Source organism: Lipophrys pholis (assembly GCF_963383615.2).
Source record: "Lipophrys pholis genome assembly, chromosome: 1".
NCBI classification, from domain to species: Eukaryota; Metazoa; Chordata; class Actinopteri; order Blenniiformes; family Blenniidae; genus Lipophrys; species Lipophrys pholis.
This window is the reverse complement of record NC_137635.1, coordinates 46,723,119-46,751,005: the sequence shown is the minus strand read 5'-3', so window position 1 is coordinate 46,751,005 and position 27,887 is coordinate 46,723,119. Positions and strand designations below refer to the sequence as shown.

The 27,887-nt window shown below is 40.1% G+C and overlaps 1 protein-coding gene across 1 annotated transcript in view; it reads right to left on the bottom strand.

Moving 5' to 3' along the window:
• Positions 1–27,887, bottom strand: part of LOC308125861 (cadherin-12-like) — a 90,875-nt gene that overhangs the window by 52,246 nt on the left and 10,742 nt on the right. The window contains exon 2 of the mRNA XM_080489882.1: positions 17,172–17,839. Within this exon, the coding sequence (XP_080346008.1) occupies positions 17,172–17,480 (309 nt within the window). The 5' untranslated portion in view covers positions 17,481–17,839. The remainder of the gene's footprint in view (positions 1–17,171; positions 17,840–27,887) is intronic.

The following is a 27,887-nucleotide window of genomic DNA, read 5'->3' as shown; positions in this document are numbered from 1 at the left end:
TCTATTTGTGCCCCTTTTCTCTATTAATACAGATCAGCTAAACAACAACATAACCCTCCCACTTTAATTGCCATCTGTCTCACTGGTTCTTTTATTGCCAAAGGACTTAAATTATGGATGGCCTCATTACCTGTCCATGAGGCAAATCCGAGTCATTAGTGAACCGGCATCAGTAAACTGAAGGAGGATCTGTGGGATTTATTTGGAGAGTTTACGATGCAGATGTGCCACTGCACTGTGGGTTTTCCTTTGTTGAGAGTGACCCATTTATTTAGTGTCTGCAACCTGTGTGCTTGCATTGTATTTTGAAAGTGAAGGAAGGATTTTTTATTTTTTATTTGACTGTGTAAACCTGGGAAATTCTATGGGTTAAAGGTTCAGAGGGGAGGCAAAACATACCGTCAGAATGAAGTAGAAAAAAAGAAAGAAACCTAAAACAAGAATACTAGAATACTATTCCGAGACAAAATGTGTAGAGATATCATGCAAAAACTAAAACTTAGATATAAAACACCCAACTCGGTACAAAGCAAATCTGAAAAGATGTGAAACGAACATACAGCCTTACCTATGAATGAAGAAAAAGCAAGACACAGAGTTACCATGATTAATTGTTGTTAATTATGTTGAAATAGTTGGATACATCATAGAAACAGAGTTTTACAAACAGAAGTTACTGTATATTTCATGCAGGTCTGCATATGTGTGTGGGTTCATTTACAAGCAACGCCCCCAAAAAGGGTTCAAGGGTCCCTAAAAGCAGTCTAGGTTTTGAGTAACGCGGTTGATGCAGGACTTCCTTCTTCCTAGAAGTAATCTTAGTATCTGTATTTGTACTCAAGTGGATAATATGAGTCTTACCTAACCTGTAGTGAGTCTATTCTCCTCATAGATTGTCACGGGGCAAAGTTAGAAACTGACAGTAATGTAGTCACTTCAAAAAGCATGTTTTTTTTTTAGACCGAGGTCCCGTTGAACCCCACGCAAGCATGGGGAGAACATGCAAACTCTGTACAGAAACAAAGTAATATAAATAGACATCTGTAATGGGATGCATAATAGACAAACACACACTTATAAAAAATATAATGAACTATGACTGTTAAAAAAATGCTAAGCCAACATCAAGGATTCAAACTGAACTGAAAAACAAGGCTAAAATCCAATGAGCGTGAAGGGATCCAAAAAAGGTGCCACACAATGATGAACAAATAACGATTAACTGATGCGATACTACAACAAGACACAACACGTCGACCGAGAAATGGATCGAAACTTTTAAATGTAGAAAAAAAAAAGATAAACAGAAAAGTACGTTTAGCGTGTTAGGAGTGGGGTACATGGCAACCGAAAACCATCTAGTAACCAAAACAATCTTAGAGGGATGCAAAATGAGAACGACATGACTGGAAATTGTTACAAAGAAGGATGTAAATTCACCAGGAAGATTTGGAAAACAACATAACACATCTGGCCAGCTTGAAAAGATGCAAGACTACAACAACAAAGGGATGCAGAATGAGAACAGGAAATGACTACAGAAAATATCACACCACAAAAAAAAAGGATCAGAAAACACAAAGTGAACAAGTGGAGATATAAAACAGCCTCAGATGTATCCAAAATTGGATACATCTGAGGATCAAAGAGGCTCAAATATAAGCAATGTGATGAAGAAACAGTAAAGAATTAAAATCTACAAATAGATGAAATGTCAAATTTCATGTTGAGAAAACGACATAAAACCACCACAAATATACTCAAAATCATCCGAAAGGCGATCAAAGAAATGGAAAATGAGAAAGAAGCATCTCCGAACCGCAGAAAATTGTCTTCTAAATCAGCACTACAAGATAAGAAAATGGCAACGTTAAGTTGGGGGATTACCCTGAAAGATATAGAAATCAAACTAAAACGTGAACAATAAAGAGGCACAGCAGACTGAATGGATCCAGAATGAGCTTGACAAGATGAAAAGATGGTGACGAAAGAGGTGTAAAATGACTGCAGAGGCATTTCAATTGGATGCAAAATGAGCAGCAGGAGACCAAAAAAAAAAGAGGATGTAATCTCCTAAAAAGACGTGTAAAGACAAAACCCTCCAAATACCAGCTCTTTGAACTTGCAGATGATCGGAGGATCATTTTTGACTGATTGAGGATCACTGCATTAATAAATGATAATATCAACACTGACAGCAGCTTTAGCAGCTAATTAAGCTTCTCTCTCACCAGTCTCATCGTTGCACCTCCTTACATCACTCTATCTCAGACGTTAATTACTCAGATTTGTCTTCTTCTCACTCGTCACTCATAACCAAAACGACACGCGGAGTCTTCGGGTTGGTTTCATTACTGAGGTTTCTCTGTAGTACAATGACGTGAAAAAAAAGCTCTCCATTCTTCTTTAACTGCATCACACATCTTAGTCGCCCAGGAAAGTCTTGTTTGTTTGTTTTCTGTTTACGAGTATATTTTGGTGACCATATTATTTTGGGAGCGACGCTCTACGGTGACGGATGGAAGCGCCACAGCAAAAGGTCAGGCGGACATATGGAATGAGGACAATAATGTCATATATCCACACCTCAAAAGGACACGAGAGCCACATGCTGCTGGTAAACGCTGAAGTATGACTGAACCTTTCCTTTGGTTTGAAGATCATGAGTCATTGGAATGTCACCGAGCTTAAATGGGGACGCTACTTCAGAGAGTGAATTATTTAAATGCATCCATTAGACGTGGAAAGACAATCGTAATTGCAGATTAAAGTGAGAGATGAGAAGAGTAACAAACATGCATTAAGCCGCAATCAAAGGGTTGACTTGTTAAACCCTTAAAACATTTTTGAGTTAAACAGAAAACAAAAGTTTTGAACCAGACCATCTTTGCGGAAAAGAGACGATTTAGATCAAAATTACACCGAACTTTAAGTTAGGCCTCGAATACATGACGATTTCAAATGTTTTGTCAAGGCGGACATATTGAGCTTGAGATAGTTTGGGATTAATTAGGCATTTATCAATTATACAAAAGTTTAAAGAAATAATAAGTGTTGAGACAAAAGCCTTGACTGATTCTAAAAGTCAGCTGATAGCGGGACAGAGAATTGGGCCCTGTTTACACCACAACGTTTCAAATGAAAACAGAAGTTAAACACTAAATCTGCTGGGTCAGTCTAATCGGTTGTTTTTAAAGGTGAACGTGAGTTTCAAGCTGTAATACAAAACTCGGCGTAACTCCTGGTAAAGGCACAAAGTTATGAAGGAGTAGCAACTAAACAGCTGAGATAAAATACCATCATGCAGGCGAACTGATGTTTTGTTCAGCCGGACATTTTTTTCCTGCTGTCTGGACGACTGAGAGTTATTAGGCGTTTCTCAATTCAACATGAGTTTAACGAAATAGTAACTGTTGAGACAAACAGCTGTTACCAAGACACAGAATTAGGCCTCGTTTACATGACAATATTTCAAGTGAAAAATTTCACTTCTTTGCATTTTTGTTTCAGAAAAGATTCTCCTTTACATGAATATATGAAAACGTTATCTGTTAATGTGGAAATGGCCGAAAAGCTGAAAACAATATATTGAGCATGCCAGACCACAAGTTGGCGCTGTTCATTGTTTTTGTAATTTGGAGTGAGAAAATAAAGAAAGTGGTTCATGAAGCTTCATGAGGCTTCATTTGGCCACCACTACTCTCAACTATAAAACGTCCCAAGGAGAATGTGGACTGGGAGTCATGACACTCTGGAGGCAAACATTGTTCTTATTGTCCATCTACTCACACATATGCAGAAGAACTATTTACTACGGCCGTGGCGCACATGCACTGACCATTTTCAAAAAGTTCCACCTTGGAGGACATTTTCATATAGTTGTGTTTTCAGTAGTTCCGAGCATCAAAGTCGTCTAAACAGACAACCAAAATGCGATGAAAGTTTTTATTTTTCACTTGGAAATGGGGCCTTAAAGCTCCTCAACAACTGTTTTTCAGCACCATAAAATCCACGATAAAGCAGCGAGGCTACAGGGATGAGTCGCTGATCGTTACGCCGGCGACACGACTGCTTGGGTTTTACTGACGGCGTCTTCTCTGAGCACACCTGGGATTCATTTACCTGCGTTTCCCTGCACCCGTCTCGCGTTGGAGGGCTGCCAAAAAAGTTGACTCACAGCTCAATACTCTGTGTGAGCAGCGCTGCTCTCGGGGTTCACACCGGAGAGCAATTACTGTGGTCACATCAGTCACACTGAAGGAGATAAAGAACCAAAGCCAGTTTAACTCCATTTGCCTGAACAGATGCAGCTGTAATTCTTTTTCCACTTTCTAACCTTATTAAACAATCAAATATTGAGGTCACTTTAACTGATGATTCTGGAATTTCTTCAATCCCCCCAAAACATTTTTATGGGATATCCAAATATTTTTTTCTTTTATTTTAATTCAAAGAGAGACGATGAAGTATCGACAGTGAATATTTTCATTTCATTTAAAAAAAGGTTTCCATTTGGATGCCTGTGGTCTTTTCCAAGAGAGCAGAGACTCTCGGCAGCAATAATAAAGGCTGCCGAAGTTGTGCAATACAAAAAGAAATAAAAATTGCTGCAACACAGCTATATCTCACTATATTTCTAAACGGAATGGAAAACTCAGAGATGCAAAGAAAAAATGCTGATGGCAACAAAACGCTGTTTTTGCTGAGCCGTAGAACGTCGAAAAGTTTCTCAGACTTAACAATTAATGTGTTGTTTCTGTACCGTTTTCAATTTTTAAAAAAAGGACTTGAATTAAGGATGAATCGATGCCTCTTGTGTCGAGGACGAGTACAAGTACGAGTACTAACCTTTAGCTACTTGCCGAGTACCGATACAAGTAATTATTAAATGCCACGAGGCCTAATTGATGCACCACAGTGCACAGAGTGTCTTTCTACGCACTGCCCTAGGCGTACTGCAGGCCGTAGACTGAGCTTGCTGTTAGCCATACAATTAGCATGTAGCAATTAGCACTCGTGTATAAGCCCTGAAACCGTTTAGCATGTAGCATGTAGCATGGAGCATGTAGCGTGGCTCAGAGTAAAATTGTCCTGGATCCGTTGAAGAGTAAAACTAATGAGCGACATTGGGCTAACTCCGAATGTCACTGCTGATGTTGTACTCACGTAGTACTCGCCGGGTTGTAACGGTGATCTTTTGCAAGTACTTTGTGTAGTATTGGCCCCGATACCCAATGCTGGTATCGATATCTGAATCGGTGAGTCTTTAGTTAAAACAGTTTCCTTGTCATTCTCATCATTGATGTTTTACAACCAACCTTCCTGACAAGACAAGATAAAATACAAAAGCATCCTGCTGTCAAACTTTCTATTCGCCAAGGTAGTAATAATGTACAACAACATGGAAATGTTTTGCTTTCTTTCCCCAGCAATACACATTCTGCACATATAATAGCATCGCTCCAAAACTAAAACATCCAGCTGCTAAAGTAGCCTGCCTTCAGACAACACCATTTGATTTAATGTGCTATTTTGGGAATATTTTCAATTCAATACAGGTATTTCATTTATTCATGTCATGCCAATCTTTTTTCTATTTTTTTTTTAACAATTTCTACAATGGGCCTATTTTCGGGGTATTGGCTGCTGCAAAACATTTCTATTAGAAACAATCTATAATCCATGACTCCATTTGCACACACCTGTGGGTTAGTGCATCTTTACAGCTTTATACAACAGGGATTTTTTATTAGCAGCATTTCAATCTTCTATTTGACAACTGCTGTTTGTATTTTGTGTTGCCTCACAATGAAACCCCCCCCCCAAAAAGCGAGCAGCACAGAGGAAGTCACATTCAGCACACATCTCCTCAGATTGCAGAACTAATCCCGAATCGCTTCAGCTACAATGACTTCAGAAGGTAAAGACTCCGCAAGCGGGACAAAGCAGTTTGTACACACTCACTCACTCATACACACACTGTTTTGCGAGCTTTGCACTCTGGAAAATACGGCCATATTTGTCACGGATGACCGGGGAAGAGAGAAATCCAACCTCGACCTGAGCTCAGCTGAGTGTCAGCAGGCAGATGTCTTTTCCACGGTGTGTGTCCGTGCTGTGCTGTGTAAAGTAGCGCTTCCTGCAGAGGTGTTCATGCAGTGGAAGAGTGACTTGATGAGTTCCACCACTTATGAAGAACCGAACAGTCTTCTTCACTGCTTCACCTCCAAAGCTTTCTCCCCTCGGAGCACGCTCTATATTTCCAGCAGCAGATCAATCCACGGGGAGGCACCGTCAGGTCGAACAGCAGATGTTGTGTTTATGATAGGAAAGGCATTGGAGTGACTCTGTTAAATGACCCTGACATTAATCTACACCAGTATAGAAACAAGGTAAAGAACACCCTGTGATAAATAAGTGTAGAACCGCATTACAAAAAAAATTATAGCACCTCAGATGCTGTCGGGAGGAGACAGGTCAGGATAGCAGTTTAGAGCCCCTGACTCTTAATCTCCATTTACATGGCAATGATGATTCGAGTGAAAACACACAGATTTTGTGATCACATTTACACGGTAACATTCTGAAAATGATGTCCGTTACACAGAAGTAGCAGAAACATTGACAACAATGTAGTTAGTCAGGCCACATGTTGGCACATACATGCACACAGTGAACCAATTAAAACTTAACAATGGTGAGCACACCAACATTTGTATGGGCAGATGATCACTTCCCCACACCTACTGTATTTTAAACTGTGTGTGTTCCATGGGAGTGCTGATTTTTACTTGTTTGTGCTTCATACATACTATAGTTCTACCTGTTTCTTTTCTTTTTTTTTTGTACTGTTGTGTTTTTTTTTTTTTTTGTGTTCTACATCGTCAAGAGTCTGTGACCATCTGGATACACAAAAATGAGAGGAAAATACACCAAATACCATTATGTTTCACCTGGAATCCCACCGAAGTACTACTTTGTGTAGAGAATGTTGCAACAATGTCACACAAACTCTTTGATTGCATTAAGACACCCAAGACTCACATATGACAATCAGATAATGCACATTTCACTTTTGCACAACATTTGCCATGTGAAGTTAGAAAAGTGCTGTAGGTTCATGAAACGTAAAACTTCAAATTGATGAAACAAAAATTTGCAAACCTCTGCAAATGTTTTCCAGATATTTCAGAAGAACCTTTGTAATTACAACAATCTATTGTAACCCAGTGAGATAAGAACGTAGGTTTCACTGGGTCACTTTAAACCACATATACTGGTCAGACTAAAAATCATGAACTCTAATTATCTCTTCATCATGGTGTCTGATAGATGGTGACATATTAGGTACTTCAGTCCTCAATGTTATTGTGACCAAAACAGGAAAAATTAGCAATCATAAAGATTTAAGTGAGCTTTTGTGGGCTGTCCGAGGTCTGCGATGCTCAGCATCTATCAAAATTGGGCCAAAGGAGGAAAAGTGATGAACCAGCCACAGAGTCACGCATGGCCAAGTTTCACTGATGCAGGTGGGGAGTGACAGCTGACTCACACGGTCTGATCCAACAGATGAGCAACTGCACTTCAAAATGCTTGAGAGGGCAATGCTGGGTCTGACAGGTGTCAGAATGTTAGTTAACCCCATCGCCCAGAAGAGGACCATAGGAAATCCACAAAATCCCCCTACTCTCAACAATTTTGAGCAGTTCCTGTTCCGCTGATCTTTTCCAGTTAAGTGCGGCCTCGTTTTTTCTTGCCCATGTGGGTTCAAAGTCCTGGGGTATCTTGAGCATGTCCCTCCACTTCCTTCTCAATATTTGACGTGCAATTCTTTCCTTGTTTGTAATCTCATATTCATTATGAGGTCAAATGTCATAATGCCCAACCAATAAAGTGCTTATATATAAGTGATTTTGAAATGTGTGAGCGGTCCCAAGGCGCTTTATATCGTTCATCACATTAACCCACTCTCACACACCAATGGAGGCTGCGGCCATGCAAGGCGCTGTCAATGGGAGCAGTTTGGGGTTCAGTGTCTGGCCCAAGGACGCTTCGACATGTAGACAGCTGGAGATGGGAATCAAACGTATAACCTTCCGATTGGGAGACGACCGCTCTACCAACCGATCCAATAAATCTCAGTTTGTTAAGTAAATAACAAACTAAACAGTATGAGGTATTTGGTCATAATCTTATGACGGATAGGTGATGACATAATCAAAAACAGTATATTGGACCCGAAGAAATGAGGGACAGATAGAACTTAAAAGAACAAGCTTGATCGTGTACACTCTACATTGTAAGAAGTTCTTGCACCCGAATGGTTCGGAGGATTGGGGGATTTACGACAAGCAGACAGTACACAGTAGCAACCAAACATGTCCTTCATTTGTGTGCCCCCCCCCCCCCCCCCCCTTTGCTCTTAGGGTTAATTGGTAACTGATAAGATGTGTATTGGAGCTCTTTTCAGCCACGCAGCACTGACGCTTTGCTTTAAGCCTTTAAGACTTGCCTCCACAGATCCAACTTGAGGCTTTGGGCACTAAAAGCTCCGGCTGCGACTCCTAATGGCATGAGGTCATCTGGTTCCCCGCTGGCTGCCTCCTCCGGTGATAATCAAGCTGTGACCATACTATTAGCACCAACAGCAGATTAATCAGGCGCCCTCAGGCACAAGTCCTCTCTGGCTACTCACCAGTGGAGCCAAACACGTTCAGTGTGACTGCCTCTGGAGCCCTAGTTTCAATGTTTTGCTTTCTGGCTGCTGCAGAACTCGAAAACCATGTCAGCACTGTCTTCATCACCAACTACTATAAACATGTCACTGAGCAGAAATGTCAAGAAGTGGAATGATGTCTATCTAACAGGCTGCAGGTGCTTCAATCAAAATTATATTTTTGACCACATCAAGAAATGTTTTGAAATTCAAGCGAATTAAAAGGTTCTACAGAGATAGTCTTTAGTTGTACAACTGTCCTTACTTTCTCGACTTTGTCACAATGGGATTTAAAAAAAATTGTTAATTGCATTTCTTAAATCAATACTAATTGGTTGTCTCGAGACACAACACGAGGAAGTCATAATAATTCAGAAGCAAAACATTCTGGGGCTCAAAGCCTCAGGCTTCATTTACACAACAATGTTCCAAGTGAAACGGCTTCGTTTTTGGGTTTTCATTTGGGGAAAAGTTCCATGTTTATGCGGCAAGGTTTTGAAAATAACTGTTGGTTGTTTTGGTCATGAACTCGCTGTAAAAATGAATAATGGCACGTACACATAATACACATACCGTTGTTGCATAAAATGGACAACCAAAATGCAGCAAAAGTTTTTTGTTTTCACTTGAAAACTTTGTTGTGTAAGCAGGGCCCTTTTCTCCTCCTCCACTGTAACACAGACTAATAGAGTGGCTTTTCAAAGTTAAGCTTCATGCCGACCTGTAGAGAAATCCCAAAGATGCATGTGTTCAAATCTTGTTCTGACCAGAAGAAGTCAGTTTGATAAAAGTGCACTCAGAGAGCTGGAATCTACTTCTGTGCTTGGCCTTGTAACAGTGATATTAAAATGTAAAGGATGAACTGTAGAGAAAAAAACACAATATTGTTTCTAACATTGCAGTAGTTTGGAAAAGATTGAATGGGAACCATTATTTTTTATTATTTTATATTAAGACATTGCCCCATAAGAACAACTAGCTGAAGATGACCCCGTCAACACTTTGTGTGTCTCTTGACAGGACCTTGGCTATAAAGTGCTGATTGCAGACTGGATTATTATGCTGTGCTTGGCGGTCGCTAACAGACTGCTGATTGTGAGAGTGCAGCAGGGAATTGTTTATGGATTTGTCAGCCAAGGAATCGTTCAAGTGTTTAAAGGTGTGCAGCCAGCTGCCTTCCTATTGGAGAATCCAACAAGAGCACAAAGTCAGAAGAAGTAGAGTTAATGTGTGCAGTGTCCGGATATGTTCAGGATAATGGAACACTTTGGCCAACCAGTTCAGAACAAATCACCACATATTTAGGTATTTTGTTGCATTGTGAACTCAGGATATTCATAACATAAACACAACATACTTCCTAATCTGTTCATGTCTGTGTACTCGCCATTGTTAATGCTTATGCCATAGTTTTCTCTGCAGGCATGTGTAGTGGTTTCATTACAAAAACAAAAAACAGTGCCAACTCCTGGCCCAACATATTCACTACATCATTGTCAGTGTTTCTTCCATTTTCATGTAAAGAGACGTTGTTTTCAAAATGTTGATTAGTAAACTTTAAACTGTTCTGGAACGAAAATGACAACTTCATATGTTGTTGTGTAACAGATTGACTTTATTCTTCAGTTTGTTCTCAGCAAAAATATCAATTTAAACAACCTGTGGTTCATCGTAACATGATAATTAAAATATGTTGATTTTGACTGGAGTCTGGAGTCTCAAAGGTTTTAACTTCATATGAGTTAGTCATAGAAACCTTTCTTTTTCAACGCTTTTATTATACTTTTAGCTTGTTCAAAAGTACTATTTTGACAGTATTATTCTGTCTTTATCAGAAATGTCATCTGGTTGTGACGTGTCCTTTTATCAGTTTCTGCGACTGAAGCTTGACCAACCTGTCACTTTTGACAAATAAAAGTTAAAGTCTATCAAAAATGACACAATGGTCAGGCTTCAGTAACAACACATGATGTGTTGAAAGTGGACTCCACTTTTACAACACTCTTCCATCGCTTGAGCGGCCCCCAAAGAGCCTTACACCCATTCACCAAACACATTCACACACCAATGGAGGTGGCTGCCATGCAAGGCGCTCAATCCATCCATTAAGGGGGTTCTTGCTCAAAGACACTTCAACATGTAGAGAATCGAATCTCGCTATTAACATGTCATACACCAACAGATGACGTTGCTGATGAAGATGGAGGAATACTGTCGAAACGCGACAAAGGTATGTTGTAAAAACCGACTTGGAAAAGAAAATACTATTCTACTGGGACTTAGTTGTTTTAAGCCTTAGTTCCACTGTGCAGCATGTGCTGGTATAAGACCGGGCGGTACTGGTTTACGTGCGTTTCCATTGACAAATGCCTTGAATAGGACTAAAGGTACCGTACCCAACCGTTAAAAATTTTTGTAACCCCTCCGTTGAGGTACCGAGCATATCGGTACAGGTCCCATAAAGAAGAGCTACAACTCCTCAGTTGTCTGATGATTGGTACTGACTATCGTCATTGTAGACAAGCCCGCAAAATTTAAATAGCTCAACGGTCGTTTAAGCCCTCCCATTGTTGCTTTGCACACACTGGTCAATAAACTCCTGAGCAGTGCAGCAACAAAAGTGTTCCATGTTGGGCCCTTGTTTACTGCTGTGTAATGAGGTCACATACTTGTGTCGTTACACCTTGTTCACGACCCCGCCTGCATCTTAACTATACTCTCTGCGGTGGAATTGCACAACAGATTTGGGTTTCTGTGCCTTACTGTACAGTGCTGTACCGTCACATACTGCACAGTGGAAACGACGCTTTATGGTTGAGAGTCCCCGTAATTGCAGTTCAACTTCATCATCTGTCCATACAAATGTCAATGTACGCCTATTGTTACTGTTAATAGCAAATTGAACAATACCTAAATCAAATTCTTTGCAGTTTATACTGGATTGCAACACATTTTTGATGAGTCCTTTAGTTTATCCAATTGAATAATAAAATTATTGACATTTAACATTTGATTTAGGTACCGTTTTTAACAGTGCTTCCAAGATGTGGCCAAAATAGCGACATGATTGGATAGAATGTGCTAATCAGAATGATTTCTGTGGCAGTCTGTGATTGGCGTTTGGAGGTGGGTTTTTTTTGCGCATTTGTGGCAGCCAGGCCAGGAGGAATAGATTTTTTTGTTTGCTCAGATTAAGTTTTTTTTGTGCCCAACATTTCAAACTGCACACTCAGGATTGTGGCACAAATATAATTCCGTTGTTTTACAGGAAAACGCCTTCGTTTTCAGCGTTCCCGACACGTAAGCGGGCATTGTTTTCAAAATGTTGCTGTGTAAATGTAGAACCTTTTGAGACAGTGTCGTGGAATTTGGCTGTAGTCTCTGTACTGGCTTATTAATTTCACCCCCCAAATGTTCTTATTTAATACATTATTTTTTGTTACGTGTAGTTCTAAACTGAGGTCAGTACAATCTAATATTATCCACAAACTGGGAAATGTATGACGTTATGGCTAATTCAATAAACTAGTCCAGGTCTGAATTTTAAACCCGGGTTGAAGGACTTAAAGTGATTTGTATCAACCCATCATCAATCATATCAGGCCAACTCTATTATCCACATATGAGGCCTGGATTTCCTGGGATTACAGTGCTGGCTGAAGCCTGTCTTTATTTTACTTTTTTTCTGGACATCTGATGCTGAAATGTTTTGTAACATAGTCAGGTAATTGGATTTCTTTGCCTCTCACTGTACCTTTGCACTTACCCCCACTCTACGTCCCTCCACCTGCCAGCTGGAGGACCCTCACAGAAGAAAAGCTGTTGTCAGTCAGTACACACCAACAGGACCAACGTGTCATTAAACTTAAGTAAGACAATAAGTCCTTCCAGTGCTCCAGATTGAGACTGACAGCCACACAAATTCTTGATTTTGATTGACACAGCAGTAATTGTGTTAAATTCTCAAATGAGTGCTGAAGTGCTGAAATACATACGGTATAAAAAAAGCTACTTTAAATAGCTACTGACTGCCCTTCTTTGTCAAAAGCTCCGACATTATGTCACAATCCTCTTTTCTCTTCTATATTTACATGAACTGCATAATTCTTCTTATTATTTTTTTGAAATAAAATCAGGGCAATAATCGTTGCTTTACACATGCTAATGCCCTGGTCTAAAAATGTTACTAAGTTTGTGTTTACAAGATGTTGCCCGTGAAAATGGATCACTTTCATCGCATTTTGGGTGTCGTTTTACATGACAATGGTGCTTGAAGCTACTGAAAATGCAACTTTTTGAAAACAGTTCCCAAGGTGGACATTTTTAAAAAACTATTCCAAAACTATTTTGCACCACGGCTGTAAGAAATAGTTACACACGTACACGACTAGATTAACAATAATGACAATGGCGAGTGTCATGACTCCCAGGCTCCTGGGACTTGGTAGATCTCGTGGAAAAACTATGTTTTTGTCGCATAAACGTGGCCTACAATAACTGATGCAGTGCGAGGACTTTTTCTTTACCAGAGCCTTTAAAAACACTAATTTCATGACCTAAATTTTCTCAAAACCGGCTTGAGTTGTTTGATACGTCCCCAGTAAGCAAACAGCAGTGCTTAGAAATGGATGAAGTGTTCATCGTATTCATCTATCACTCATAACAGAATAGCAGAACTTCCAGTTTTGTGTCAATAACCCTGGATGTCTAGTCACCAGGCACATCACATTACTCCTGTCTTCTTGTCCATAACCCTGCTGTCAAACCAAACAGATGATAGCAATATTCAGTATTCAGCGAGGCCATTATTTTTTATCGGGAGTGTGAATGCGCTTTTTATTCTTTTTTTATCAGCTGCAGGTTTTGTTTAAAAGCGGAATGAATTTGAGCTTTGGTGTTTGACAGGAGAAGTTTTAAGAGAAGATGCAATTGCAGACAATATAGAGGATCATCTTCACCCTTCTGGCTTCAGAGACGATATCAAGTAGAATTGCCATGCGCGCTGAAGGTTAAGGGTTATTGTGGACATCTGGGGTTCTCCTAAGCCTTTGGCTGAAAGTGAAGTCATTTCACTTGTTATTTTATCAGCTCCCCTGCCTTGCTCCCTCCTCTTGGATGTTGTCTTCAATTACTAAGCAGGCCAGCCATCGATCCTGGAGACAGACTCTGTAGAGAGGAGACTTAGACTACAAAGCGGAGCAGGAGGCGTCAGAACTCAGTTCTCAGTTTGACCCCGACCCCTCGGAAACCACTGCAAAGCCAACATTGAGGTCGCTGAAACTAAAATTACTGAAAGTGGGGTTGACTGTAGCTGAAACATTGATTTAGAATGGTCTCATTTAAAGACGCAGGCTTTGAATACCGAGAGCCTTTATAAAGCCTGCTGAATGGCATGCTCACACTAATAAATTGCGCTTTCAGTGTGCATGTGTGCTGTTGGTGATCGAGGAGCAACAATACCATGAGTGGCATGCACAAGGGTTTTTGTATTCATTTCGGCCTGTTTACATTAGAACAATCCAGTGGATAATGTGTGTGCTTGTTTGCATGAAATGATTGGATAAAAACACAAAGAAAATAAAGAAAAACATCATTTAGAGAGTGATCTATCACAACGTCAGAGCTGTGGAATGAAATAGAGCAACCAAAAACATTCAGAGAAGATTTCAAGTCCTAAAAAGATGTCCATAAAGTCTATAACGTCTGTCAATAAAAGTCACAGAAGCAAGCTGAGGAAACGGCTCTCAGCACAATAACAGAAACATCTCCACAAGATGTGATCATGAACAACACAAACATTGTCAGATGTTGTAAAACACAGTGTGCAACCAATATCGTTCAGCTTGAGTTTTAAGAGATTGAGCTAAAATATATATATATATATATATATATATATATATATATATATATATATATATATATAAATTTTTTCTACAATTTGCTTAGTGATTTGGCCGGATTCGAGCCTCTCGCAGGATAGTTTTGGTCTACAGGCCTCATGATTGACACTCCTGCTTTAGATGGAAAAACAACTTTATTTTCAGGAAATTTTAACCTTTAACCGAATACATGTGCATCACCTTTTTGTTGGCGAGATTTACATGCTACCTCATATTGGAGATGTGAAAATTCCTCAACAAAGAAAACAAAAGAATGGAAAATTTGCGCGATCAATTCCTGACATAATGTCATGAAGTCTTAGCCTGTTATAGTAGCACTGTGCTAAACGTGTGTTTCTATGAGTATGAATCTCAAAACATCCAGCACAGAAAGCATGAGAGAACTAAATTTCACGTGTGGTCGAGCACAGTCAAGTAGAAAACCCTCGGAATGAGGAGGGTCAGTGTGGAAGAACATGTTGCTATGACCATTTGCAACACAAGCACCCCCTGCCTATTTTATGACAGCAGTGAAGCTGAGGATCCCAGAGCCCATTTAATTATTCATCTACGGCCGCCTGGACTTACTGTCAGCCCAATGGAATCCCGTACAAGCAGGGCTTTTTGAATTCGCTAGTTCTGTTCAACCCTGATGTCCTCGTTGTTTCATTGGAGGGTTGTACTCCACTGTCAAAACATCCCCCCCAACTAAAGCAGCATCAGTTAGTCGAATGAGTTGAAAACATGGACCTGCTAGTTCTTGAGCCATAATCTGACCGAAGTCCAATAACTGACCTCAATCTAGCACCAAGTACAGCTTTAATTGGCTCTGCCAAGATCATTTAGCTTCTCATTCACAGACTCCAGAGCAGCACCCAGTGTGTCAAAGGTTCTGATCTTTCTTTTCATCAAGGACACAAACTGGAGACTCTACCGCCTCAGAGTGTTTTTATCAGAGCCATCATCTCAGTGAAGATCATTTCATATTTCAGAGTTTTTTTTTTTTCATGTTTAGATGGTGTACATTGTGCCATCTTTCAACTTCTGAATTGGTTGTTTCTTATTAGTTTGACCACGATAAACTCATGTCAGTGAAGGAAATTAGAATTTCTTCTCATTTTAAAAATTGGAAAGAACAACTTTGGACCCATTTAACTAACACTGTTTCAAGTCAAAAGTTTTGTGTTTTCTTTCCAGAAAAGTTTTGTGTATACACTACAACATTTTGATAACAATATATGGTACCATGGAAACAACAGAAACTCTGAAAAACGATGTAGTGAGCATGCCAGGCCACGAGTTGGCGCTGTTGGTTGTTTTTGTAATGAAATGACACACACGTTCGTGCAGAGAATTATGCACTATAAACATTAACAATGGCAAGTACATGGACATTACACAAAGGGAGATTTCTATCACAGTGACTCAACTATGAGACTACCCAGTCGCAGGAGAATATGGACTTTGGACACTTTGGAGGCCACCAGAGTTGTTATTGTTTATCGACTCGCGCATGAGCAGAAGTATTTACTATGGCCACGATGTGCTCACACAATAGTAGCATTTTAAAAAGTTGACTCTGAGCAAAGTTGTCATATAAATGGACACCCAAAACACAGTTTTCTAATTTCAGTTGAAAATGTCGTCATGTAAACAAGGCCTTTACTTGACTCAGTACATGATGTAGTAGAAGCTGGTGTTTTGTGACTGAAAGTTAGTCAGACTGTTGGCTACATCTTCTTGAATAGTGCAAGTTTTCTTTATGTTTACCTATAAACGTTTTCTGGCTAGGACTGGACTTCTTTCAGTATTCCTGCTGTTCTGTGCAACAAAACTTAAACTATATTTGGCAGATAATCGATATCACTATAAGTATATGGCACTGAGACACACAATTTACAAATATGTGTTACATGCCGATGAACTGTGTCTGTAGCTTGACCACTGTATGTGGGAAAGTTTTGGGAGCTACTGTATTGGCTAGCATCTGGGTGCAAAGCTCTATTCGAATGCTTTCTAATAGTTTTTTTAAAATATTCTACAGTATAAACGCTCTTGGAATCATGGTCATGATGAGTACACGTGCTAAATCCTGTTACCATCAAGATGGAAATATAGAGGTTGAAGAGGTTTAAAAAAGAAATTAGAGCATTAAACAGGGAGAAGACTCAGTGGTGTAGTCCAGCGTAAACGCACAAATTCAACAAATGTACACCTACTTCCAATCGCCACTGATGCACCACTTAGCAGTAGCTATGAGCTAGAATGGGTGATGAAGCAATGGCCAACCTTCCTCTTCCTCTAATTGGCTAGTGCTTTTTGCAGTTACTGATTTGATTGGTTCACATCTATGTTGACCGTGCAGCATGACGTCTCACGAGCCAGAGTGTCACTAACTAACTGATAACTTATACGAAATGATGTGACTACAGTATGTACGGACTTCCACTAAATAGAGTAGTCTTTCATGCCACAAAAAAAAGGCGTTCTGGCTGCTTTGAAAGAAGGGCAAAATCAGAAGGGACCACGACACCACGGATAAGACTGAAAAGTAAAATAATTCAAATTTACTTTACCTTCCCAACATACTGTGGTTCAGACCCCATATACTCCTCCAGGACGAAAAACTGGTTCCACACCCAGCCTCTCTTGATCCGCTGAACTCTTGACCTTCCATGTCTCATTAGCCTCGTCCCGCCCTCGGATGGCGTTGCTCTAACCAAAGACTGCCTCATTCTCTGACTTCCTGTCGCCGCCCTGGACGATGTCACCGTCTCGCTGTTCGTTCTGCTCTGGAGTGACGTCTGTGGTGAGATTTGGAAGCTGAAGTCCCATAGCAAACACGAGCCCACCACAAATATCGTGACATATTTCCTTGTGATCATCAGGGAGTGTCGTTAAATAAGTTTAATACGTGCTTTTTTTAAAAGAAAAAAAAGGAGTGGAAAAGTTCAAAAGCAGTATATTTCCAGGGTGGAAAAAGACATACATCCAAAGCCGGATCTGCTCTTCCAGTCAGCATCAAACTCTGTGGTAGAATTCCAACGTATTCCCAAACGTAATCAGCTATTACACTGCAGGGAAGGAGTTGCTGAAAATTGTCATCTTCAGTATTGGGGTGAGCCTTGTTGATTCCCTCAAAGAGATTGAAAGTGAATTGTCTTTGGTTGTCATCGGTTCCGTCAGATCAGCTTGACTGTAAAGGAATCAGGGCTTCATTTGTGTTGATTCTCACCATAAATACCTGAAAAAAAGCACAGAGAGAACACGCAGATGTTCATTATATTGGTCTTAGAATTTTCCAGAGTGGTTGAAAAGTTTTGTACAATGTCGATAAAATCAAAATACAAATAAGAGCGAATCATTTGAAGCCACTGTGTAGTTAAAAAAACCACACCTAAAACCCAATTAGTCATAGTATTGAGCCAAAATTGAATTTGATGCCTGTTTGAAAAATTCCTTTTATCTCTGTGATGTATCAGTTCTTCAAACTACACCATACAAATATTTAGGACCCAAGGAGGCTAATTGTTGAAGGTTTAAAAACTCTTTTTTTTTCCATGATTGCCCAGTTTATTATAGGATTCCATCAGCTCACAACTTTGGGATCAAATTGTGGAGATATTTATATCTCATCTTGATCTTTGAAGTGTTTGAACTACATACAAATAGTAGCACCTGTTGTCAGATAGGTTTGGAATGGTTGAGCGTTGTCTTTGAACTACTGCTGCAATGTTTTTAATTGGAATAAAAAAAAAGAAGAATGCATTTCTAAAGCCTTTCAATTCCCCAATACTAAACCACAAGTAAAAATGTTGTTCATTCCTTGTTATGCTTCTTGAAATTCTGGCCATAAATATTGATTCAGCCGTTTCTTTTTCTGTGAAGACTTCATGTTCTTCCTGGCATGTGTAACTTTAGAGTGTTATTTAAAGTTCTGTTTACGTGACACTTTCAAGTTAAAATGGAAAAGGTCTGATGCATTTCAGGGTTTTTTTTTACATGACGATGGTGCTTGGAGCGAGTAGATTGACAATAATTCCAGAGTGTCATGACTACCAGTCCATAATTTCCTGGGACTTGGTAGTTTTATAGTTTTTGTAGTTGAATCATTGTCTGTCCTTACAAATGTCTGCTTACCAGCCATCAGTAATCTTCATATTGATCTCTGCACACCTGTGAGTGATGTCAATAATAGATGAATGTTTAAGATTAAATGTTCCTATAGAATAGAAAATTCTCACGGAGTTCTATGACTTCATTAGATCCCATCAGCTTGACCGAAACAAATAAAGCTATTCATGTGATCTCATTATACAGCCACTCCAGGAAGTATTTTACGCAACGCTTGTTCTTTTGACACCACTCTAATGTATGCTGGACGTCTGGAGGTGTTGCGAAGCACTTACTGGGTCTGAACGGCTGCCATCGCTGTCATCGACTCATCAGGCTAAAGAGCAACGATCTCAAATCAGATCACAGGACTCTTAATTACAAAAAGGCTTTAGCCGGGGAAGTTGGCAGCCTTAGTGGATTAGAGTGACAGCTGATGCACGTGCAGGAGTTGATGAATTTCCCTTTACAGGCCTCATCATTTGTGCAACTTTCAGCAGACTGAGTGAGCACCGTATTGAATTGGATTTTCATTCCACTGACAAGTTTTCTAATCTGACTCTGAGGGCCCACATCTCACAAAACTTCAATGTAATTAAAAAGGAAGTATTATTCACTCTCTCAATCCTGGTAATCCATGTCCCATGAGGAGGTTCTACCTGCACCAGCACCAACTCCAATTAATGCTACGTTGTTGTATTTGATTTCTGCTGTATTAAAAACTTGGTTGCGTATGAGAACGTTGGACGCAGCGGGCCTGTTTACACAAGCCATTAACATGCATTGCAGCCAAAATACATTATATGTAAACATCATCAGTGCGCACCATGTTTTCAAGAATGCACCGGTCGGAGTTATATAGTCTTTCCAACTTTCCAAAGAAACTATGGAAAAGAACATGGATGCCCGTGCCCAGGGGTCTGTAGAGACAAAGTGTCTTATAGCGGCCTGGGCAGAGGATACCATCCTGCACAAGCTAGATGAGTCATATCGCACCCAGGCAATTCTTGGGAACTTAGTAAGACATTACAAACTTAAGTGGTTTGCCCAAAATGCATGATACGAACAAGTGTAAACAGTCAGGGCTCGCCACATGTGATCTGATCACCGGGAACGCATGTTAATGCCAGGTGGGGACGGAACCGGTGTCATGAGGCTTTCATTGACACCCTAATGGATTCAGACAAAGAGAACAATCACTGCTGATCCCTTGTTGTAGTTAAGGGGACATACTTGTCCAATCTTTCCAAGTGTTAAGAAAAAAAGTGCAATCATTTAAGGGTAAACCACATACTTTGTCCTTTATGTATAAGGGTAAGCACATAATAATAGTATTGCATTTATGTAATACCAAGATCAACACAGCGGAAAAACCTCTGAGGATTTTTCATAGCTTTGGGTAGAGTAGCAGATGTTACGAGTCCTTAAATGTCCTTTTAAGGCCACGACTGCTGCAAATTACATCACTTTCGCAGAAGAACATGCAGTTAAAACAAGATCCAATTTTGGTGATGTCTGATTACCTCAAACGGACCATGTGTGCACCATTTCACTTATTTCCTCCTAACTATCTTCAGCTGAATCTCATGAGTGAATGAGGCGTCACACTGACCCGCACAGCACTGACAGCTCAGTTAATATGTTGCAATGCAATGAAAGAAAACAAGCTGTGCTACAAAATAACTAGTATATTTTTGTCAAAAGAGGTATAGGGTTGTTTTTAGCCAAAGGATGCTTGCAGTTTCCAATTCTTTTCAATAAAGGTATCCAATGTCTTGGCTAATTCAAGCAAATAAATCTGCACAAACAATGCAAAAAAGAGATACATAAAAACTGCAACAGAAAACTGGACAGCTAAAAACTACAGGGTGATAAGTATTATGAACACTTGAAATGAGATTTCTAAGAATAGATCATGGCAGACTGGCAATGGGTCAGGGGCGTGGAGTATACCCTCAAGGACTGTTAGCGGGGATTGGTTCCAGTGCCCCTCAACCTTCAACTGGATAACGTATTATTGAAGATGGACAGATGAATTTCTTTACAGATTAATCTATATTAACTGCTTCTGGGTAAAGGAAAAGCTGCTGTTAAACATTTGCAACTGTCACCCATATGTAAAAAACAAACACATTATATTTCTAAGTCTATCAATGCCTAGCATTTAAACCTATCTCCATCCATCCATTACTAAGCTATGGTCACGAGGGATTGGAGCCCACTCCAGCTAATGGCAGGGTACCATTGTATCACAGGACAAACTGCAAACGCACGTTTTTGGACTGAGAGGAAACATGACTAATGAGAAGAAAAAACAAAAAACAACCAAGCAGAGAAAGCCCAACAAGCCTAGACTCGAACCAGGGATATTCTCAATGTTTGGCAACAGTGTTTACCACTACACAACCTTACAGCTCGGATTTAGTGTATGTTGGCCCGACTTTGCATAAAAATAGCAACGTGTTTTCAAAGTGGCTCACCAAACTCTATTCCTCGTGTAATGACCTTAAACAGTATAAAAATAGGAAAGAGGACATTACTTTCCACCTTATGAATCAAAGTACATTTTTATTCACATATTGAGTGCTAATGCAACACAGAGACCCATTACTGAATACAAGATTTGAGCAATTCTTGCAGGTAAGACGTCTGTAATGCAGCGGTGAAACTAGTGACCTTAAAGCCAATGAAAAAGCTATGCCATGACAGAATTTGTGAAAATGTGAACGATAGATTGCACTATTAAATCAATCAATCAGTCAATCAATAAATAAATAAAAATTGAAAGCAACCCTGGACTTCGTGAAAAGTCTGAAAAGCACACCAAAGAATATTTGAGAATATTTTCAGGATGTACTGAGAATCTTTTTTGTACTACTAAGCAAACACACGCTGTGCTGTAAGGTTTCCCCTGCTCTATGTTTGACAGTAATGCTTTAAAGAACAGGGGTCAAACATTAATACCATGTTTTAAAAGAGCCTCCACCCAACAAAAAAAAAAATCTTAAAAGTAGTAGACACAACACAGCAGTGAGACCCGAGCTGGGTTATCAGTGATGCTGCCATGAAAGCTAACAAACTAGCATTAGCCTCAAAGCCATGCTGTCAGAGTGAGCTGTTAAAACATGCGACAGCTAGAGGAGGACCTTTTTGGACATTTCACTGTATTTTGTACCAAAAGGTTTCATTAAATATTGGCTTTATGTTGAGATTGTGATAAATGTTCACTAGTAATGGTTTGGTTTTGTGAAAATATGGACATTTTCACCACGTGTAATGTGCCCCACAACAAAGAAAAAAACCTTAGAATTTGAATTTAACGCTTATTATTGGGCTGCATGTGGCCCCTGAACTAAAACAAGATTAACAATAACAGTTTAGACCATGGATTTTCTGAGTGTGGGGTAAAAAGCTCTACCTGCCCATACTTTCTACCCCCACCCCTATAGTTTTCAACTGTTCCAGTTATGGTTTTGTAATTAACCTCTATTACACTATAAATTGTATTATATATTAATCATATTCAAAACTATATATATGAATTAGATCATGATTGCCTCTCAATAATGTGAAGCCAGAAAAAACTAACTGGAAAAAGCCCCCCCCCCCACACACACTTTGAAAACCACTGGTCTAAACTAACAGCTGCCACAAGCTATAGATATCTGATGTGATTTGCAGTTGATTTGTCTCCACAGAGATGAGTGTGTCTCAGAGAGTGTGCTCTCTTTTCGTGTAGCAGTATTGTTAGTATGTCAGGTGGGCAAAATGAGCTTGAAATGAAGAAGAATGGGTTGAAAAATGCAACTTATTTATCTGAACAAATCCCTCATTTCTCTGCAGGTCATGCAACATCACACGGCCATGTGGCCACGGATCAGTGCACCCTGCAAAGAGACATGATGGAAAAAAAAAAAAAAAAGTCTCATAGGAGGTTTTTGTGTAGTGAAGTGGGTGGGTGTGTTTGTGTGAGAGTGAATCTATTCGCTGGAGAGCCTTTAGCCCAGTCATGCACATAACCTGACAGAGTATTACAATAACGTTTAAAGGAAAATCAATGTGGAGTGGTGCTTCGCTGTTGCTTATGTCTGTGAACTGGAACTTTCAAGCGTGGAGTGCCATTGCCTGCACGACAATTACACTTCCAACTGCACTTTGTAGTGGAGTCTTCATCATGTGTGCCATCACATAGGATCCTCTCATCTCTGTCTGGCGAGCAGTAACATCTTTGTTTATGTGGCTGTCCACATCTCGGGGTGGACTGTAGGAGGAAAGCCGCTCTCTGTGGGCACTTGTCAGATGGATTTTCGTTGAATGCTTTTCGTTGCGACTGAGCCTGCGAGCATCCCCTGTTGATTCGGCTGTTCTTAGTTTACTATTGATTTCTCTGCCTCGCGGTCCAAATGCTGAAATACGGCACAGCACTTTAGTGTTTCATCTCTCTTTCAGGTATAAACTCTCCTGAATCACCCAGGCGGAACAGACAGCTCTAAACTTTATAGAGTCGCCTACCAGTCACACGAGACACATTTAATACCTACAAGAGACTTGTAAAGTCTTTAGTAGAACTTCAGACAGATGTGTGTCTCCAGGACTTCTGGGACTATGGCGGCAGGAGTATTATACTCCTGGTAGGGCCACCCATGCCAAAATGATGAAGAGTGATCCCCCGGCCCTCCAGGTTAGGGGTTGACCCGCTCCTGTAAACTCTACGTATTACAGAAACCGAAACTCGCGTTGCAACTGCACCCTGCTGAAATGGGGTCAGGTGGTGAGTGCGAGTGGAAGACATGTGTTCCATCAGGACTGAAGAGGAATAAGTAAGTCAGTACATGGAAACATCACTCAACCAGCCTCTTGTGATATCTGTATTGTACAAGGTGATTATCAATTTCCGATATATTGTGCAATGGAATTAATTTTGCTTCCCACTTTAAAAAAAGAAAAGAGTCACGTCGAGACATTCATAGTCATATTGTTGTGAGAAGAGGTGCTACATGATGATAAAGATGTGAATCTATTTGAAATGTTCATTTTTCCATCGTTTCCATACACGCACGTCTATTTTCTAAATGAACTCGAGAGTTTAAATAATTTTGAAAATAGCAATTGTGATATTTATACATTCTGGTTAAAATAATTAGATGTCAAGAATTGTAGTAGTTTAAGGTGTTTGATTTTCCTGGATTATGATCTAAAATAACAGATACAGCATAATAAACTTGAATTGCATCAATTTTTGAGTAATAGAAAATTATGGGATATCTCAGTGTTCGACTTAATATATGGGAATATATGTTGTTTTCCATTGTGTTGTAAATTTAGGAGCTGTACATGGCTGCAATGTTTTTGTAGTCCATCCATCCCTCTATCCATCCATCCATCCATCCATCCAACTTCTATAAAGCTTTGTATTATTCATTTCCATATTCTATAGTGGATAAAATATATGGTTTTATGAGAATTGTGAGATCATTTCATTCTGTTTTTATTCACATCAATCACATCAACCCAACAGAAGCTGGAGCTGCATGTAACAGTCTGGTGAAAGTTTTTGGGGTTTGTCTGACTAAACTTCAGGTTTCCCGCAGTGTTCTTGTTATATGCAAATGAAACATGGAAAAAAAAACTGAATGTAAATAAGGAAAATAACCTCAATACATCACACACACACACACACACACACTTCAGCCTTGACAACAGTCTGGAGAGGCTGATGAAGATACTGCAGAGCTGCCTTGTTTACTGAGGTGTGCTGACGGGGCATGAATGTTCTGGGGAAACGCCAGTCGGAGTAAGCTGCTTGGACTTTTCTGAAGTGAAACCCCTCAGTCAAACGGACAGGTGTCTCCTGCAATATTCCATGCACCACTTACCTCTAACTACCTAATTAGCCAATAGCGCATTGAAGGTGCCACCCGGGAAAGAGCAAAGGAAAAAAAATGTCCTGAGTACCAAGAGTTTGAAATGGGAAATTATGGGGGGGGGGGGGGGGGGGGGGGGGGGGGACAAGCATCCCTAGAACAGCTGCTGGACCAGGGCCCCATAGAAAAATAAAAACATACATAAATGAAAATAAAGAACATGAACAAAATATTTTACATTGTCAGTTTAAAACATAGTGATCAGATTTGTGTGCCCATTTTCAATTACACAAAGCTTAACTAGATTAGGCCATGATACTTTTCTGTGAATAACATTTCCTAATTTTAGAAAATAGGAAATGAACGTACCTTAGTAATGGTACTCAAAAAAAAAAAAAAGTGTTTAGCCAATTACTATTGTATGGATTTATTGTTTTTGTAAAATGTTGAAATTAGAGCAGTTCATTTGATGAAGCGGAAAACTATAAGATCATAGTATTTCTTCATGTGGCAGCTTCAGTTTAGGGCCTGTTTTCTGTCGGCCGAGTAATACGTTGTATTCATAGGTGTCGGTGCTGCGGTTGGACAGTGGAGTCATTCTTGCACTTAAAAAAATGTTGTGCTTAACTGATTTTTTTCCCATAACCTGGAAACTGATAAATTATGGGATTAATCAAAGCCACCTTTACAGTCTTAAGAATCTGCATAGAACTATGGACCCTTTTAAAGTGGCCTTTCTGTCCTGCTTACTGAGCTTGTTGGTAGATCTTTTTGTGAGCATTATCTGACACTGTGTGACGTTGTGAATAATTTCTATCATCAAATCCGAACAAATCATTGACTTCAGATGCGGTTTCACATAGCCAGCAGTAAAGTCTCGCCAGCATAGTGGCGTAACCAAGGTTTTGGGATAATATGCTAAATGTCATGTAATCATTACTTTTAACTTTGGCCTCTCAGTTACCTAACCTCACAGTTAACACTGCACAGCATTTTTGTGGAAGATAACTTCATGTTTAGTTTTGTTTTCATTGATATTTCCAATGTATGGTTTATATGAAGTGAAACACTTTAGCCACTTGCTGTGTGGTTCTACTGTTGGCTCTTTGCATGTTTGCCCCTTTTTCTTCTTCACAGTGTGGTTGCACACTTCTGCATTCCCCTTGTAGTGACAGCATCTGGAAGGCTTAATGAATATTGCAGAGGAATGACTCCGAATTGAGTGCCATGGTGTATCTCTGATAGACGACCATTGAATTGTCAGTGTTGACTCATCAGTCTGTAAATCACCCCATTAAGACCAGAAATATGTCAGATGAAATGTGTTTGGACATCAAAACGTAATGTCTTCATTCTCCATCTGAGCCCATGAAAAATGACTCGGGTGAGTCACTTTCAGAATGCACAATCAGAAATGATGAATTGCCACTGAACAAGATACTTACGACTACAACTGCTCTTTGATTCCTAATATTACTTTCCACTCTCATTTAAAAAATAGTCTGCTCGTAGTAGATCTTGCTGCAACTTGATTTATGATGTTGCCATGTTACCGGCTGACCTTCATTTTTTTTTTTCTTTGACGGCCCCTCATTATGCAAAACATGCTGTAGATCACAGTGTGGTTAGATGTCATATATCTGCACTTGATGCATTACTACGAGCTGCAGCTGATTTAAGAACCAATCCTCATCTCTCCCATCGCCCGTGCCTCACGCTACCCCATCACACCAACATGCACACACCTACACACTTTGACTCCAGTAGTGTTCACTTCACACTGCAGAGCGGAGCGCATGCTGTGGAGAGTTCGCTTTGGTAATGCAAGGTCTTTGCTCAAAAGAGCAGAGGTTGTTGGGGGGAGACAAAAAGTCAGCAGAAGAGCCGATAAGAAGGTGGGCACACAACAGAGGAGGGTACTCCAGGAGATACAAGATCGGTACAAAGGGGAGCAAAGAGGGAGCTGTGGAGACAGAAGAACACCCCAGTCGGTCAACCAAAAGCTACTGTACCAGAGGTCAAAAAGATACTGCCGAGGTTTTTTTGAATATCTTGGTGACCAATGATGACACCCCAGAATTCTCCATAAGGGAGACATGTGTCTCGGGTTTAGGAGCCCCGAGACAATATTGTTGTTATTATTGAACGCAGCTTGAGCAAGGCTCCTCTGACCCCGTCTGAGCCACTCGATGATGCCCCCGATCCTTTTTAAGGATTACTGAAATTCCCTGTCCAGGACCTCTCCAAACTCCTCCCATGGCAGAGATTATGTCTCTGAAACCGCTACAGCCGTAACTCCCTGCATGTTCCCAATCTCTTGTGGTACGTGGGGGTACTCCCACCTCAGGTGGGATTTAAAATCCTTTCTCACAGGGGCATCTGCTTGTCTTTGAGAGCTTTCTCAACTTTTCTCAAAATTCTGAGGAAAAATAATTGGTATTCGCCCTGAGCCATCATGAAAACGTAACATAATAAAATCATATGCAACTGTGGCTTTGTTTGGAGGATTATGAAAAGCTTTGTGTCAGTTTCAGCCATGCAACATCGCCTTTCTGTAAATCCTTGCAAGAAAAATGAAATGAATTAAGTTAACATTGTGCGATTTATTCCGTTCTTCCCGTGAGACTGTAATAAACCATAAATACCTGTGTGTACTAGTTGACATCAGGGCGTGAGTGTGACTACAGTGTCGTGGTAGCAGGGGTATCCAGGCCCACTTTCACTGTTGTGATCTTTAAAGACCCAGACAGCAGTCACAGTAAGTCAAGCTCAGCAGCCGCCTACAAGGCCACAACAGCAATTGTTTTACTTTTTAGCAAGAACACAAGACAAAGAGAAATTTTTGCACGTGTGTGTGAACGTGCACGCCTATGCATAAATGAGTGTTGACATAAAGTAGAGTCTCCCCAGAAGTTGCAGATGCTTTGTGATCTTTGTTGCATATTTCATCCCAGACTATATTTAGATGGCGCACACAGTTTAACACGTCCTCACACACCGTTGTGTGTGTTTCGTACTACTGCAACAACAGGCACTTATTTTCCAGAAAAGCAACGTTTCTTCGCATGTAGGTTACCACCCGCTGTTACTAAGACACGACTGCAGATGCTGTTGGACAGGTAGTATAAACAAATACCAGCTCAAACATGCTGTGTGGCCAGCAGGAGATGATGTTGTTGTGAATTGGTATCAAGTTCCACCACAAGCCTCTACTGGGAGTTTTTATGTGTTTTATTATTTTACCTATAGCTGAGCGACCCTCATGCACACTCTAGGTGTCGTGTTTTCCGGATGTCGTCTCATGTCAAGGACGAC